Source organism: Aquarana catesbeiana, linkage group LG13, assembly GCF_042186555.1.
Source record: "Aquarana catesbeiana isolate 2022-GZ linkage group LG13, ASM4218655v1, whole genome shotgun sequence".
NCBI lineage: Eukaryota > Metazoa > Chordata > Amphibia > Anura > Ranidae > Aquarana > Aquarana catesbeiana.
The window spans coordinates 187312721-187327991 of record NC_133336.1 but is presented as its reverse complement, the minus strand read 5'-3'; the positions used below and the strand labels follow the sequence as shown (position 1 = coordinate 187327991).

The following is a 15271-nucleotide window of genomic DNA, read 5'->3' as shown; positions in this document are numbered from 1 at the left end:
GTGAATGTCTTCAGTTGAGATAAGAAAAGCTAACACAATCCAGAGTCCAAGTCAGCTCTCGGCAAAGGAAGAGGTGTGGCGGGAGCTGAACTTTGGGGCAGGGAAACCGCTGAGATTCGGAGTTAGAAAATAAAATTGCAGGGCAGGGAGGTCAGAGGACGCACCCATGTAAGGAGCATGAGAGGAATGTGACAAGATCACCTCTTCCAGGTTTTCTAGCACACTTCCTGTGCAGGGCTTTATTGTTCCCTTTTTTTTTTATTTAAAGAACATCTCCTGACTAATAATAAACCGAAACCCTCTCACCACCTCACCCTGGGAAGCCGGTTTATCCTCACCCAGAAAATGCTGATTGTTCTGGGCCAGTGAGGGAGAACCTTGGCACCCCAGATGTTTTGGAACTAATTTTCCCATGATGCTCATGCACTCTGCAGTGTAGTGGAGCATCATGGGAAACGTAGTTCCAAAACATCTGGGGTGCCAAGGTTCACCATCACTGCTGAGCTGTCTCAGGTCACATGACAGGTGCCAAAGCAAAGGAAGCCAGCCAATCAGATTTTTAGAAAAGCTATGAACCCAGTGCCTTGGAGTGGGGTACATCTGTGCAAGGGTAGGCAAATGAAGAATCTTCCCCTGTAGTGGGGAACTGTAAAAGTTTAGGCCTAAGGGGGCCAGAGAAATGGGCTTTACCTATTCAATCCTCCACTCCCCCGACTTTGCAGCATCATAGGAACTAAAATAGCCAGCTACCATGTTGACTTGCAGACGGGCAATCAGGAGGTGGTGAAAGTGCGGCTCAACAACCTATTTTTATTGTCGCCTGTGTAAATGAGGCCTTAATACACTTTGAAGTGTTAGTAATCCTCAGACATGAAATCTGAACAAAGCATATCCCTCTATAATGTGTGCTTGTCTCCGTCCAGATTACTAAGCGTCATTTCTGTCTGCTGTCTCGTCCCTCTACTATAAGCATGAATCACTTATGACAAGTTTTCCTGACACCAAGAGAAAGAAAAGGAGCTCCAACACACAGCCTGTGACTGACAGCCTCAGCTCTGTTCTTGTTTGCTGTGTGAAGGAGGTGTGTCCCTTCCCTCCAATCAAATTTCAGAGCACTCCACAACCGGCTCCGCAGAGCTCCCCCCCACAACTGGCCATGCAGAGCTCCCCCCCCCCCCACACACCGGCCCCGCAGAGCTCCCCCCCACACCCGGCTCCGCAGAGCCCCCCTCCACACCCGGCTCCGCAGAGCCCCCCTCCACACCCGGCCCCGCAGAGCTCCCCCCCACACCCGGCTCCGCAGAGCCTCACCCCCCCACACCCGGCTCCGCAGAGCCTCACCCCCCCCCACACCCGGCTCCGCAGAGCCCCCCACCCCCGGCTCCGCAGAGCTCCCCACACCCGGCTCCGCAGAGCTCCCCACACCCAGCTCCGCAGAGCTCCCCACACCCAGCTCCGCAGAGCTCCCCACACCCAGCTCCGCAGAGCTCCCCACACCCAGCTCCGCAGAGCTCCCCACACCCAGCTCCGCAGAGCTCCCCACACCCTTATGTCTGACAACTCAGACATGCTTTATAAATTCTGGACTTTGAACAGATGTTGTGAAGAGAAGACTGAAGACAGAACAGGTACAACTTATATAGGAGGATTTGTTTCATCTCTGTGTATCACCTGAGGCCAGTCACTTCACTGGGTATATGGAAGGGTTTACAACCACTTTCACACAGACAGCCAAGGGGTGGCAAAACAAAACAAGCAGTTGAGCCAGTTTTACTACCCCCCCCCCCCCCCAACCGCCCAACTAAATGTAACATGCAGCCAGAGGGGACTACATAGGCACTGCCTGTCAAACCTGCCTACTGGCAAACTGGCCCCCGGGGGCCGCTCCCCAGCTTTGAGCAAAATGTTTTAACTTGCAGTTGTGTTGCAACGTTTCCTTGCAAAATCCCTGTTCAGCTGAAAAAAAAAAAAAAAAAAAAAAAAACAACAACAACACACACCACATTCAGGAGGCAGCAGGATCGTCTCCTGTCCTCACACCTAGAAACCATTACTCTGCCACCTTAAAGCGATCCAACACAGATCGCTTTACAGAGAGAGGTAGAAACTGCTGTCTATGTGGAAGAGGCCTAGCATCCATATTGTACTCCTAATACTATGTTCTGTATCACAACATAGAACTCGTTTTTTATATATTGGAAGCACCGTCACCTTTTTTCCCCCCATTTCTCCACCTATGAAGTGGGACAATATAAATTCTCTCAGTGATGGGAGGACAAGGAAATAAATTTGAATATAAACATTCGCCTCTCCCTTTCCAAAGGATAACTTGTGTTCTGGGTAAACCATCTCCTCCAGCTTCTATTTATCCAGGAAATCTTCTGACCCACCACACCCCGCCATTAATTACCACAACGTCAGATTTATTTACCATAAACTTTCCCTTTCTCAAATTATGTCTAGCGATCGTTCGCTATCTGATGTTGTCCCAACATTTTAAAAGCAATTTGCGTGAACGATTGCTGAATTATATTCCTTGGGCTTTACTGTATGTAAACGTTTGTTCCTGTAAATCAGCATTTCCCCGGATCGCTGGGATGCAGTCCGATGGACGCTCGACTTCCCTGAAAGAGCAGCCAATCAGATGCTTGCTTTCATTATCTAACTTACACTAAAATCCAAACACTGTAGATCCATCTGTCTCTCCTATAATCCTGTACTATAAATTCTCTGTAATTTTTTTTTTTAATGGAAAATCATGACTGCCCCCATCTTTCTCCTATGACAGGTTTATGTCACGACTCACTGGGTGTTTAACTCTTATGTTTTCTTGGCTTATAATTTGTCTTCCCTGGTTTTCTAAATCCTCCCTTTTTGCCCCCTCCTCTATTCATCCATCAGTGAAAAGCAATCTATGAAAGGAGGAGGTAGCCCATCTTCCGATCTTAGATAATTTATGCACTGACCTTATAGCACAGCTTCTATGAATGGAAGAGGGGGGCAGAAAAGGCGGGCATAGTCGGCGCTCTTGATGAGTTAGAGTCGGTTCACACTAGGACGACTTGGGATCCGACTTGTAAGCCCTCAAGTCGCCCCAAGTCGCTTTACTGTGAGATTTGCATTACAGTGAATGAGAGCGTCTTAATTGACACTACTGAAGTCGCTCCGACTTCAGAGCGTACTACTTGGATCCGACTTCTAGGCGACCTGTACCCATAGAATTCAATGGAAGTCGCCTCCAAGTCGGATCTCCATCTATATTGAAGCGACTTTACAGTTAAAAAAATTAGTTCGCCCAGGCAAACCCCCTCCCTCCCAGAGAGCTGATTATTCTGTGATTGGCCACAGCCAAAGTCGCCTGTCCTGGAGGCGACTTGAAGTCGCATTGTAAATTGCTTAAAGTCGCGCTGAAGTCGCGTTGAAGCCGTATTGAAGTCGCCTTGCAAAGTCGCGCTGAAGTCGTGTTGCCCCTGTGTGAATCGAGCCTTAATGTTACAGGTCCAGTGCTGGTATTAAGCACTTAACCAATTCTGGCACTTCGCTCCTACATGTAAAAATCTATTTTTTTTTTCTAGAAAATTACTCAGAACCGCCAAACATATATATCATTTTTTTTAAAGACACCCTAGGGCAGGGGTAGGGAACCTCGACCCTCCAGCTGTGGTGAAACTACAAGTCCCATGAGACATTGCAAGACCCTGACAATCAGAGGCATGACTCTTAGAGGCAGAGGCATGATGGGATTTGAAGTTTCATCACAGCTGGAGGGCCGAGGTTGCCTACCCCTGCCCTAGGGAATAAAATGACGGTCGTTGCAACTTTTTATGTCACATGGTATTTGCGCAGCGATTTTTCAAATGCTTTTTTTGGAGGAAAAAAAAAAAAACTGTTTCATGAATTTAAAAAACAAAGTACAGATTTTGAAAATTTAGTAAATTGCCTTAAAAACAATATATGATAACTATTTGTATATTACTTTAATTAACCCCTTGCCACCCAGGCCAATTCTGACACTTCTCTCCTACATGTAATAATCATTTTTTGGTAGAAAAATTACAAAATTACTCAGAACCCCCAAACATTATACACTACTGTTTTACACTATTATAATATAATATATATATATATATATATATATATATATATATATATATATATATATATATATATATATATATATATATATATATATATATTTTATATATTAGTATTTGCGCAGCAATTTTTCAAACGCTTTTTTTGGGAGAAAAGTGATTTCATGCATATAAAAAAAAACCACTAAAGATAACACAATTTTTTTTTGTATAATGTGAAAGATGATATTACACCGAGTAAATAGATACCTCTTTAAAATTGCGCACACTCGTGATATGGCGCCAAACTTCGGTACTTAAAAATCTCTACAGGTGATGCTTTACAATTTTTTTACAGGTCACCTGTTTAGGAGTTACAGAGGAGGTCTTCAGCTAGAATTGTTGCTTTTACTCTAACGCACGTGGCGATACCTCACACGTGTGATTTGAACGCCGTTTACACACGTGGGCGTGACTTACGTTAGCGTTCGCTTCTATGTGCCAGCACGCAGGGATGGGGGTTCTTTCAATAATTTTTTTTTTATTCTTTATTACTTTTACACATTCTCTTTAAAAAAAGTTTTGATCACTTTTATTCCTATTAACATCCCTTGTAATAGGAATAGTGCGTGATCGGTCCTCTTTGTGGAGAGATGTGGGGTCAATAAGACCCCACATCTCTCCTCCAGGCTGGAAAGCCTGAGATTAAAATGCGATTCAGCTGAACTCACACGATTTCAAACCCGCCTTCTGTGTGAACCTGGGCTTAGAGCTAGATTGTTTTTTTGGCAGAGACCCGAAACAGACCTTCCGAAGAGGTGGAAAATGGTTATTATTAACAAATTAAATATAACCTTCTAGATTAAAATGAGGTTAATTGTTTTGTTATATATTCATTCACATACACAAATTATAAAATAAAACAAATTATATTATATCGATAGAGATATATTTATTGAGAAGTTTATATATTTTTTTTTTTTTTTTTTTTATTTACTATATTTTTTTTATTATTATTATTCATACACACAGTATGCATGTGATATAATGATCATTACCTCTTGTCACATATTCTAACACCTAAGCTTTTCATCATTTACATCCTCCAATGGATGTCTCTGCTACGCGGACAAACTCTGGGTTCTTTTAGGAAAGTTGCTGAAAAGTGGGCACAGACCATTCTGATCACACCAGATATACATTAACAGATGCCGCCCTAATATGAACCAAAAATTTCCATGATCTACAAAATATCTTTGGCCTGTCTGCCGTCACACACCCGGTTGAATCACCGTATTCATTCACATTCCTGAAGCCACCACTCTTGCCCAATGGATGACTTAACTCCCCGCCTGCTGCAAAGGGATACGTGTGAAATACAACCATATCCGTTAAGAAAACAATTCTACCACAATGCAGTGTAATCTGCCAGAAGATCAGCAATGGCTTAAAAAAAAAAGAAAAAAAAAAAAAAAAAAACTCTGCTAGAAACAAATCATGCACACCTAAAGTAAGCAAATAATCCCTCTATAATTGCATAAAGCATACAATTACTGTTCATGGAGCCCGGTGTCTGAACAGTCAGGAACATGCGGAAGATTTAAGATAGTATCAAACTCTCACATTCTTCCACAGGATCAGGTATGTATGGCATAGCTGAGCAGAGGAAATACATGTTTTAGTACAGAAAATTGTAGAAAGATTTAGTCAGATCTGCTTACTAGCTTCCACTATGCTTTGTGCCACTTCCCCAAATTTCTACTTATACTAGGTGCATAATAAAAAAAAAAAAAAAAAAAAAAAAAAAAAAACAGTAAAGTATAGAACATCCCCCCTCCTCGGGACTACGTGTCCCACAATTCCATGCACTACCAAGCCCTGTCTAGCCCTTTCTTGTTGCCTGTGCTGGCTTAGGTAGTGTCCTAAAACAGCCTTGTGGCCTCTCCCGCGAAGGCAAACACTTAAAACAGAACTTTACCCATAACAACTTGATTAAAAAAAAAAAAATCATGTTCTTTAGCAAGGAACATACACTCCACATTAATAATTATACTACCAAAATGAGTGTGTGCTGTAAATTGCCTCCAGCCTTGCTCTAGTTTCTTCTTGCCCGAGGCTGCCATTTTGCTGAAGCCCAGAGCAGCAGTAAATCTGTAGGCCAGGGATATGCAATTAGCAGACCTCCAGCTGTTGCAAAACTACAAGTCCTATCATGCCTCTGGGTGTCATGCTTGTGGCTGTCAGAGTCTTGCTATGCCTCATGGGACTTTTAGTTCTGCAACAGCTGGGAGGTCTGCTAATTGCATATCCCTGGTGTTGACTGTCAGCAGATTGGCCTCTAGTGGCTCTTGTTTTGGGATCAACTGAGCATGTGCAGAGCAGGGCGATCCAGTGTATTACTGGATATAAAACAGTATAGGCTCTTCTTTTTTAATGTTGTACATCGCTATACCTGCAAAAGGGAACAACCTGATCTATCAGGACTTCGTTTTATGAATAAAGTTCCACTTTGAATCAGAGCTAAAAACGTACCTTTTCTTCTATGGTCCCCGTCCCTTGCTGGTATCTTCTGCTGGGTGCCAGTCTTCTGCCGTCCTCATTGGCTGGAGCATGACGTCATCACTCCTGAGCAGGAGTAAGCCATCCCGGCACACAGGGACCATGTTGGCGATGCAAGCTGAGCTGCGCATAAGAAGCAAGCAGGTAGGTAGGTGTATTTTGTTGCAGAAGAGACACTGAATGTCTCTTCTGCAATAAAGAGCCTGCTCAGAGTTTTTGACAGCGGAACTTTAGCTCTGCTTTAAAGTGGAACATCACCCAATCAATACTGATTATTTTTAATCCTCATACCGCTAGTATTAGTAAATAGATAGGAAGATATGTTATATTTTTTCTTGTTTTAAACTTTTTTTTTTACATTTTTTCAGTTACTTCCTGGTTTCCTGCCTAGGCAAACAATGGCATACATCCCAGGAGTCTTCAGGTGGGGAGGAGAGAAGGAGGGGTATTCTCAGATAAGCACACTCTCCTGTACATGTACGGGAGCTAAGGGCAGGAAGTAAATGTTGCATGAATCATCTGCCCTTACTCAAGATGGCCACAGCCAGAAATCCTAGGCCTAGGGGTTATTTTTCAAAGAGATTTATCACCAAAATAAAGTACAGAGACATGGCTGAATGGGGTAGACTGAATAATAAAAATGTATTAAAATGTCATTTTCGGTTTGTGGTGCACAGATGCAGTGAAGATCTGGTTGTAAACCTCAGACATGAAATATGAACAAAGCATATCACTCGATAGTGTAAACTTCAATCCAGAGCACTAAGTGTCATTTCTGTCTGCAGCCTCCTTCCTCTGCTATCAGCATGAATCACTTTTCCTGACACCAAGAGAAAAAAAAAAAAAAGGTGACAGCGGGACTTCCAGCTGATTACCAACCTCAGCTCCGTTCCTGTGTGCAGGGGGTGTGGCTCTCCTCACTGAACTCTGCAGTATGCAACTTCAGCTCTCCGCCCCCTTTTATCTGAAATCTCAAACAGGTTTTATAAATTCAGCAAGGATGAGCTCAGGTGTGTTCGCAACTTCATGTGCCCGCTCCCGCCAGGAAGCTGACACTCTGCAGCGCTAATCACAGGTATTGAGACATTTCCTGAACTGTGCAGCCGTGGATCGCAAAATGTCTCACTGCCTGCGATTAGCGCTGTGGAGTGTCAGCTTCCTGGCAGGCGCAGGCACGTGGAGTTGCGAACACGCCTGAGCTCATCCTTAAAGTGATTGTAAGGCTTTTTTTTTTTTTTAAATAACAAACATGTCATACTTAACTCCACTGTGCAGTTCCTTTTGCACAGAGTGGCACCGATCCTAGTCTTCCGGGGTCCCCCAGCAGCTCTTGCGGCTCCTCCCCGCATCGTATAACCCCCTAGGACATGGGTGTCAAACTGGCTGCCCTCCAGCTGGTGCAGAATTACAAGTCCAATGAGGCATTGCAATGCTGACAGTTACCAGCATGACTCCCACAGGCAGAAGCATGATGGGACTTGTAGTTCCGCAACAGCTGGAGGGCCGCCAGTTTGACACCCCTGCCCTAGGAGAAGCGCTCTCCCTGGGGGGGGTTACCTTGCAGGAGCGCTCCAGAGTCCAGCATTCGGTGTCCATAGAAGCCAAATGTAGGGCCCCGCCCCCGGGTCATTGGATTTGATTGACAGCAGCGGGAGCCAATGGCTGCGCTGCTATCAATCTATCCAATCAGGACACGAGACACCGGCCGGAGCGGGTGTGCTTGTTCCCATCGTGCGAATTTCAGGGCTCAGGTAAGTATAAGGGGACTCAGGGGCGCTGCTGCAGTAAAGAAGGTTTTTCACCTTAATGCATAGAATGCATTAAGGTGAAAAACAGCGAGTGTTTACAACCCCTTTAAAATTCAGCACTTTGGACAGATGTAAAGACTGCAGATAAACAGATACACCTTGTGTAGGAGGATTTGTTTCATCTCTGTGTATCATCTGAGGATAGTCCCTTCACTGGGAAAATGGAAGGGTTTACAACCACTTTAAGGGTGGCTCCATAGGACCCCAAAGGCAATGAAGCCCACTCTAGGGGAGGGCACCTGCAGCAGGGATCTGTGGACCAGCTCAATGGAGATGAAAGGCAGCTTTTAAACACGCAGACGCAGCAAGTGCCCAAGTAAACTGCTTGTAAAACGTTAGCATTGAATAACATTTTACCACCAAGTGCAAAGCCACTCCTCCTCAGTACAATGCTATTCGCATTAAGAAACAAACTTTTGCACTTGGTGGTTATCATCAGTATGATATATTGAAGGGTCAGGCTTAGAAATAGTTTGTAAGTGTCTCATCCTAAAGTGCAGATCAGTCTTTTAGAAGAGAGATAGCTGATCATTTGGTTTTATTCGATGATTTCAATAATATGTAAAATCAAAGGCAGTCTTGTCGCATAGCAAAATACCTGTAGCATTTGAGGCCTCAGATGAAATCTACCAGAGTGCCAGCTAGTACTAGGGCAGAGACATCCACCACAAAGCTGCAATAACGCAACCTTCACTGTACTCTTAATACAATATCCTTACTCTTCTATTAGACAGTTTCTCTACTCTAAGGTGTCCCCAGAGGTTGCTAAGGGTTCCTTGAGCAATTTCTTCCTCTCAGATAAGTTCCCACTAACACCACTGATCTGTAAGGAAGTACGGCAATTCTTCCCAATGACCACAAGTGTAAGGAGCATTCTTCCCACTGACCATCAGACTCATGTTTCAGGAGTTGTAGATATCGTCATTTCTAGCAGGGGTTCCCTGAGACCGGAAAGTTATTTCAAGGGTTCCTCTGTGTTGAAAAGGTTGAGAAAGGCCGGACTGGGGTGTCCAGAGAACAGCAATACATTTTTAGAAAATACGCATGTTATAGGCCAGGTACAAGTCCATCGAGAAGACACGAAAGGAAAGGAGTCCCTGCATGTCTAGCAAGCCAGTGGATGGACAGGCATGCTGGATCATAAAACTGAAGGACCGACCGATCTCATGAACCAGCTCCTTTACATAAATTACAGTTGGCTTCTAATTTTTGCACCATTTCTACTTTTAGCAGCTGAAACCCATCTTACTTTATTCCAAAAAGTTCCTCTAGGCTCCTCAAAATTGATTCCTGAATTGTACAAAGACATGCCCACCTTGCAGCTAGAGGGCTGTGGGTTGCCCATGCATTGTTTAGCAATGGCACAATCCATTGAAGGGACGCAAATTATCATGAGCAAGTGTTCAGTTATGTGGACTACAAGCCACACTAAATGCAAAAGGTCCAAGCCAAAGCTCCCGTTTTGCAGCTTGCATGACACTGACCCTCTCGCCAGGATTCTCAGGCTATGATGCACTTGCAGAGAAGGCTTCATTAGCATTCCTTCAAGCGACAATGCATCATCAACACCACCAAACACACAAAGAACCCATCAAGCTTGGCACAATTTACAATCATTCCCTCCATACTTTAATCTGTCCACCCCATCTTAAGACCACATGATGATGACGCTCTTAAAGAGTAACTTTGCCTAAAATATGAAGTTCCGCTCATCCTCAAGCCTCCCCCTTTATTATACTGAAATGTCTTTTTCTGGGGAGCAGGTACCCCCTTCTGACAGTAACCCACTCCCACTTACTGCCTGCTTGTCTGGAGGTTCACCTCGCCACATGTCCCAGGAGACTTCAGGACTATTCAGAAAGCACGGGGCATCTCAAGCATGTGCAGTGGAAAGCCGGCTGTGGAAGCGCCAGGAAGTCGCAAGCCAGCTTCCCACATCCAAGATGGCGGCCCCTGGGGTCCGAAGACTAGCGAAGAACCGGCCCGGGTGAGGACAGAGCTGCACTCCTGGACTGGCAAGTCTGTTTATTAAAAGTCAGCAGCTTCACAGTATTTGTAGCTGCTGACCTATTTTTTTTATTCCCCAGAAATGACTGAAGTTCCTCTTTAAGTTTCAGGTCAAGCTACAGAGATCCGCCAACTGCCCAGAGCCACTCCACATCAGTACCAGATTACACCTGCTGCCAACTGCAGACAAACCACGTCCTGAGCATCTTGTGAAGGAGACCCTACAAAGAGATCCCCCCAAAAAACTTAGACTAAGTTTAGTTAAATTTAAAAAAATATATATTCAGCACAAGGGATGGTACTTTCATTCATCTAGAAGCGTCACTTGTGCTGGTGGCTGTTTCAGTTGAAATCTTCAGTCCTCTGCCCGAGTAATCTGCCAGGGTTGCTGAACCTGTGAGAAGCACTCTTAAAGAGTGCCAACTATGCCCAGCCTATCCACCCCACCTCCAGTCATAGAGGCTGTACTAGATCATCAATGAAAGCCTATGAATGGAGGATGAAGGTCCACCTCAATTTATACAGCGCTGTCATTGATGGTAGCTCTAGTACAGCTTGGAGAAGAGAGGTGGAAAGGCTGGGCGTAGTCGGCACTCTTGACGAGTGCTTTTTACAGGTTCAGCAAACCTGGAAGATTACTGCTGCAGGGGTCCTCCTAGAGCACAGTACAACCTACAAAGGGTTCCCCTAGAATAACCCATTGCACAGAGTGAGTAAGTACGACATGACTTTACAATCACTTTATGTAACCAACAATTGAGGAGCCTCAAAAATTGATGCTACAAAGAACTACCATCAGATACTGGTACAACCTACAAAAGATTCCTATGACAAAATGCCCCAAGTACCAGAAACCAGCAAAAATGCCCACTGCAGCTTCCACAAAGAGTCCTCCTGCAACAGAGCGCAACCTGCGACGGGTCCTCCTGCAACAGAGAGCAACCTGCGACGGGTCCTCCTGCAACAGAGAGCAACCTGCGACGGGTCCTCCTGCAACAGAGAGCAACCTGCGACGGGTCCTCCTGCAACAGAGAGCAACCTGCGACGGGTCCTCCTGCAACAGAGAGCAACCTGCGACGGGTCCTCCTGCAACAGAGAGCAACCTGCGACGGGTCCTCCTGCAACAGAGAGCAACCTGCGACGGGTCCTCCTGCAACAGAGAGCAACCTGCGACGGGTCCTCCTGCAACAGAGAGCAACCTGCGACGGGTCCTCCTGCAACAGAGAGCAACCTGCGACGGGTCCTCCTGCAACAGAGAGCAACCTGCGACGGGTCCTCCTGCAACAGAGAGCAACCTGCGACGGGTCCTCCTGCAACAGAGAGCAACCTGCGACGGGTCCTCCTGCAACAGAGAGCAACCTGCGACGGGTCCTCCTGCAACAGAGAGCAACCTGCGACGGGTCCTCCTGCAACAGAGAGCAACCTGCGACGGGTCCTCCTGCAACAGAGAGCAACCTGCGACGGGTCCTCCTGCAACAGAGAGCAACCTGCGACGGGTCCTCCTGCAACAGAGAGCAACCTGCGACGGGTCCTCCTGCAACAGAGAGCAACCTGCGACGGGTCCTCCTGCAACAGAGAGCAACCTGCGACGGGTCCTCCTGCAACAGAGAGCAACCTGCGACGGGTCCTCCTGCAACAGAGAGCAACCTGCGACGGGTCCTCCTGCAACAGAGAGCAACCTGCGACGGGTCCTCCTGCAACAGAGAGCAACCTGCGACGGGTCCTCCTGCAACAGAGAGCAACCTGCGACGGGTCCTCCTGCAACAGAGAGCAACCTGCGACGGGTCCTCCTGCAACAGAGAGCAACCTGCGACGGGTCCTCCTGCAACAGAGAGCTGCAACAGAGCAACCTGCGACGGGTCCTCCTGCAACAGAGAGCAACCTGCGACGGGTCCTCCTGCAACAGAGAGCAACCTGCGACGGGTCCTCCTGCAACAGAGAGCAACCTACGACGGGCCCTCCTACAGCAGAGCGCAACCTACGACGGGCCCTCCTACAGCAGAGCGCAACCTACGACGGGTCCTCTTACAGCAGAGCGCAACCTACGACGGGTCCTCCTACAGCAGAGCGCAACCTACGACGGGTCCTCCTACAGCAGAGCGCAACCTACGACGGGTCCTCCTACAGCAGAGCGCAACCTACGACGGGCCCTCCTACAGCAGAGCGCAACCTACGACGGGTCCTCTTACAGCAGAGCGCAACCTACGACGGGTCCTCTTACAGCAGAGCGCAACCTACGACGGGTCCTCCTACAGCAGAGCGCAACCTACGACGGGTCCTCCTACAGCAGAGCGCAACCTACGACGTGCCCTCCTGCAGCAGAGCGCAACCTACGACGAGCCCTCCTACAGCAGAGCGCAACCTACGACGTGCCCTCCTGCAACAGAGAGCAACCTACGACGGGCCCTCCTACAGCAGAGCGCAACCTACGACGGGTCCTCTTACAGCAGAGCGCAACCTACGACGGGCCCTCCTGCAGCAGAGCGCAACCTACGACGAGCCCTCCTACAGCAGAGCGCAACCTACGACGGGTCCTCCTGCAGCAGAGTGCACCCATATAAAAAGCCCCCCCGAGACAGGTGCAAGGCTGGGTGCAACCCACAATGAGTTCCCCTTCAAGCAAGGTTTCAAACACTCATCCTCTGGAAAAGATCGCACATATCTGATCAAAACACCGATACCCCCTGAACCGAGTGCAACTCACAATATGATTCCCCCCCCCAAAGACTTTTTCCCATCCAAAACATTAATTTTGATCTCCTGGGGCCACCACGACAACCCGAGACAGATTCCCTGACTCAGGAGAACCTTCCATACTTATTGCAACCACAAAAGGCATCCTCAGGAACTTAGTGCAACCCAGAAAAGTTTCCCCCAAACCACAGAGACATCACAACAAAGTAGATGGTCTTAGAGCCCCCAGTGTCAGAGGAGATGTCAGCTGTAGGTAGCCCCCCCCCCCACCCTCTGACCAAACTACAGACCCCCACAATGTGTTCCTCCTCCACAGAAGTTCTTCAGGACCACTCAGCATCAGCACCAGCCAGCAGGACCTCCCCCACCCCCTCACACCAGTCACAGACAGAGCCCCCCACCCCCCATATAAGCCCTCACAGGGGCCCCTCACTCACCCTTGGAGGTCATGGTGTCCCCGGGGGTGTCACACTGCGCTCCTCTCCACTCTCAGGCCTCTCGCTCATGTCCTTCCCTCTCCCCCAGGCCGGGCCGGGGCACAGCGCTCACCAGCCAGCCAAGCTCCCCTCACTCTGACCTCCCTCTGGCGGAGCTCAGCCCAGCGCTGCGCAAGGCTTCACGGGACGTGTAGTCCGCCGAGCCGTCACGTGACGTCGTGAAGGGAGGAGTAGGAGGAGCCTGCGTCGGGAGCTCTACGAGAGCCGCTACGGCCCGCCCTGTGGGTGGAGCCTGGCATGAACGCTGAGTGTGGGGATTCAGCAGGTCACGCAGAGTGAGAGGACTGGGAGGAGTCTGCAGGCACGCTGAGAGTAGTGGGAGGAGCCTGCAGGCACGTCCTGAGGCTGCTGTGTGAGAAGCGTGCTGAGGAGGATTACCCGGTTGCTAATGGCAACCAACTCTAAACTGTTCTTATAATGAAATAAAAATATACTTTGATTTGCAGCTGAACAGTGTGAAGTGAAAGCTTCATGAGACATTTTCATTTTGGCGCTTTTTTTCTTACATCAGTTCCTCACAGCATCAGTCTAGGGTTGCCATGACTACCTTGTTCTTTTAGGACCTACTGGTACTTGTAGTGCCACCTGACAGCCAGGGGCTCAGCTATACCAGGCTTCCCCTATACCAGGCTGGGTTTAACCACTTCAATGCCGGGCACTTCTACCCCCCTCCTGCCCAGGCCAATTTTCAGCTTCCAGCGCTCTCACACTTTGAATGACAATTACGCGGTCATGCAACACTGAGCCCAAATGACATTTGTATGATTTTGTTTCACCACAAATAGAGCTTTCTTTTGGTGGTATTTGATCACCTCTGCGATTTTTTATTTTTTTGCTAAACAAATAAAAAAAGACAGAAAATGTGGACAATTTTTTTTCCTTTGTTTTTGTTAAAATTTTTTGTAAATGAGCACATTTTCTCATTCACTGACGAGCATTGATGATGCTGCACTGATGGGCACTGATGAGGCTGCAATGACGGGCACTGATGAGGCTGCACTGATGATGAGGCACTAATGTGCAGCACTGATGAAGCTGCACTGATGAGGCTGCACTGACGGGCACTGATGAGGCTGCACTGACGGGCACTGATGAGGCTGCACTGACAAGCACTGACGAGGCTGCAATGACAGGCACTGATGAGGCTGCACTGATGATGAGGCACTAATGTGCAGCACTGATGAGGCTGCACTGATGAGGCTGCACTGATGGGCACTGATGAGGCTGCACTGACGAGGCTGCAATGATGGGCACTGATGAGGCTGCAATGACGGGCACTGATGAGGCTGCAATGATGGGCACTGATCAGGCTGCACTGATGGGCACTGATGAGGCTGCACTGACGAGCACTGATGAGGCTGCACTGATGAGGCTGCACTGACGGGGACTGATGAGGCTGCACTGATGAGGCTGCACTGACGAGCACTGATTAGGCTGCACTGATGAGCACTGATGAGGATGCAATGACGGGCACTGATGAGTCTGCAATGACGGGCACTGACGAGGCTGCAATGATGAGCACTGATGAGGCTGCACTGACGAGCATTGATGATGCTGCACTGATGGGCACTGATGAGGCTGCAATGATGAGCACTGATGAGGCTGCACTGACGAGCATTGATGATGCTGCACT

The 15271-nt window shown here is 47.7% G+C and overlaps 1 protein-coding gene across 1 annotated transcript in view; it reads right to left on the bottom strand.

Moving 5' to 3' along the window:
• The window catches only part of OTUD7B (OTU deubiquitinase 7B), a 155215-nt gene extending 141404 nt beyond the window's left edge, over window positions 1–13811 (bottom strand). The window contains exon 1 of the mRNA XM_073609145.1: window positions 13579–13811. Coding sequence (XP_073465246.1) covers window positions 13579–13591 — 13 coding nt within the window. The 5' untranslated portion in view covers window positions 13592–13811. The remainder of the gene's footprint in view (window positions 1–13578) is intronic.
• Between the last annotated feature and the right edge of the window lie 1460 nt (window positions 13812–15271).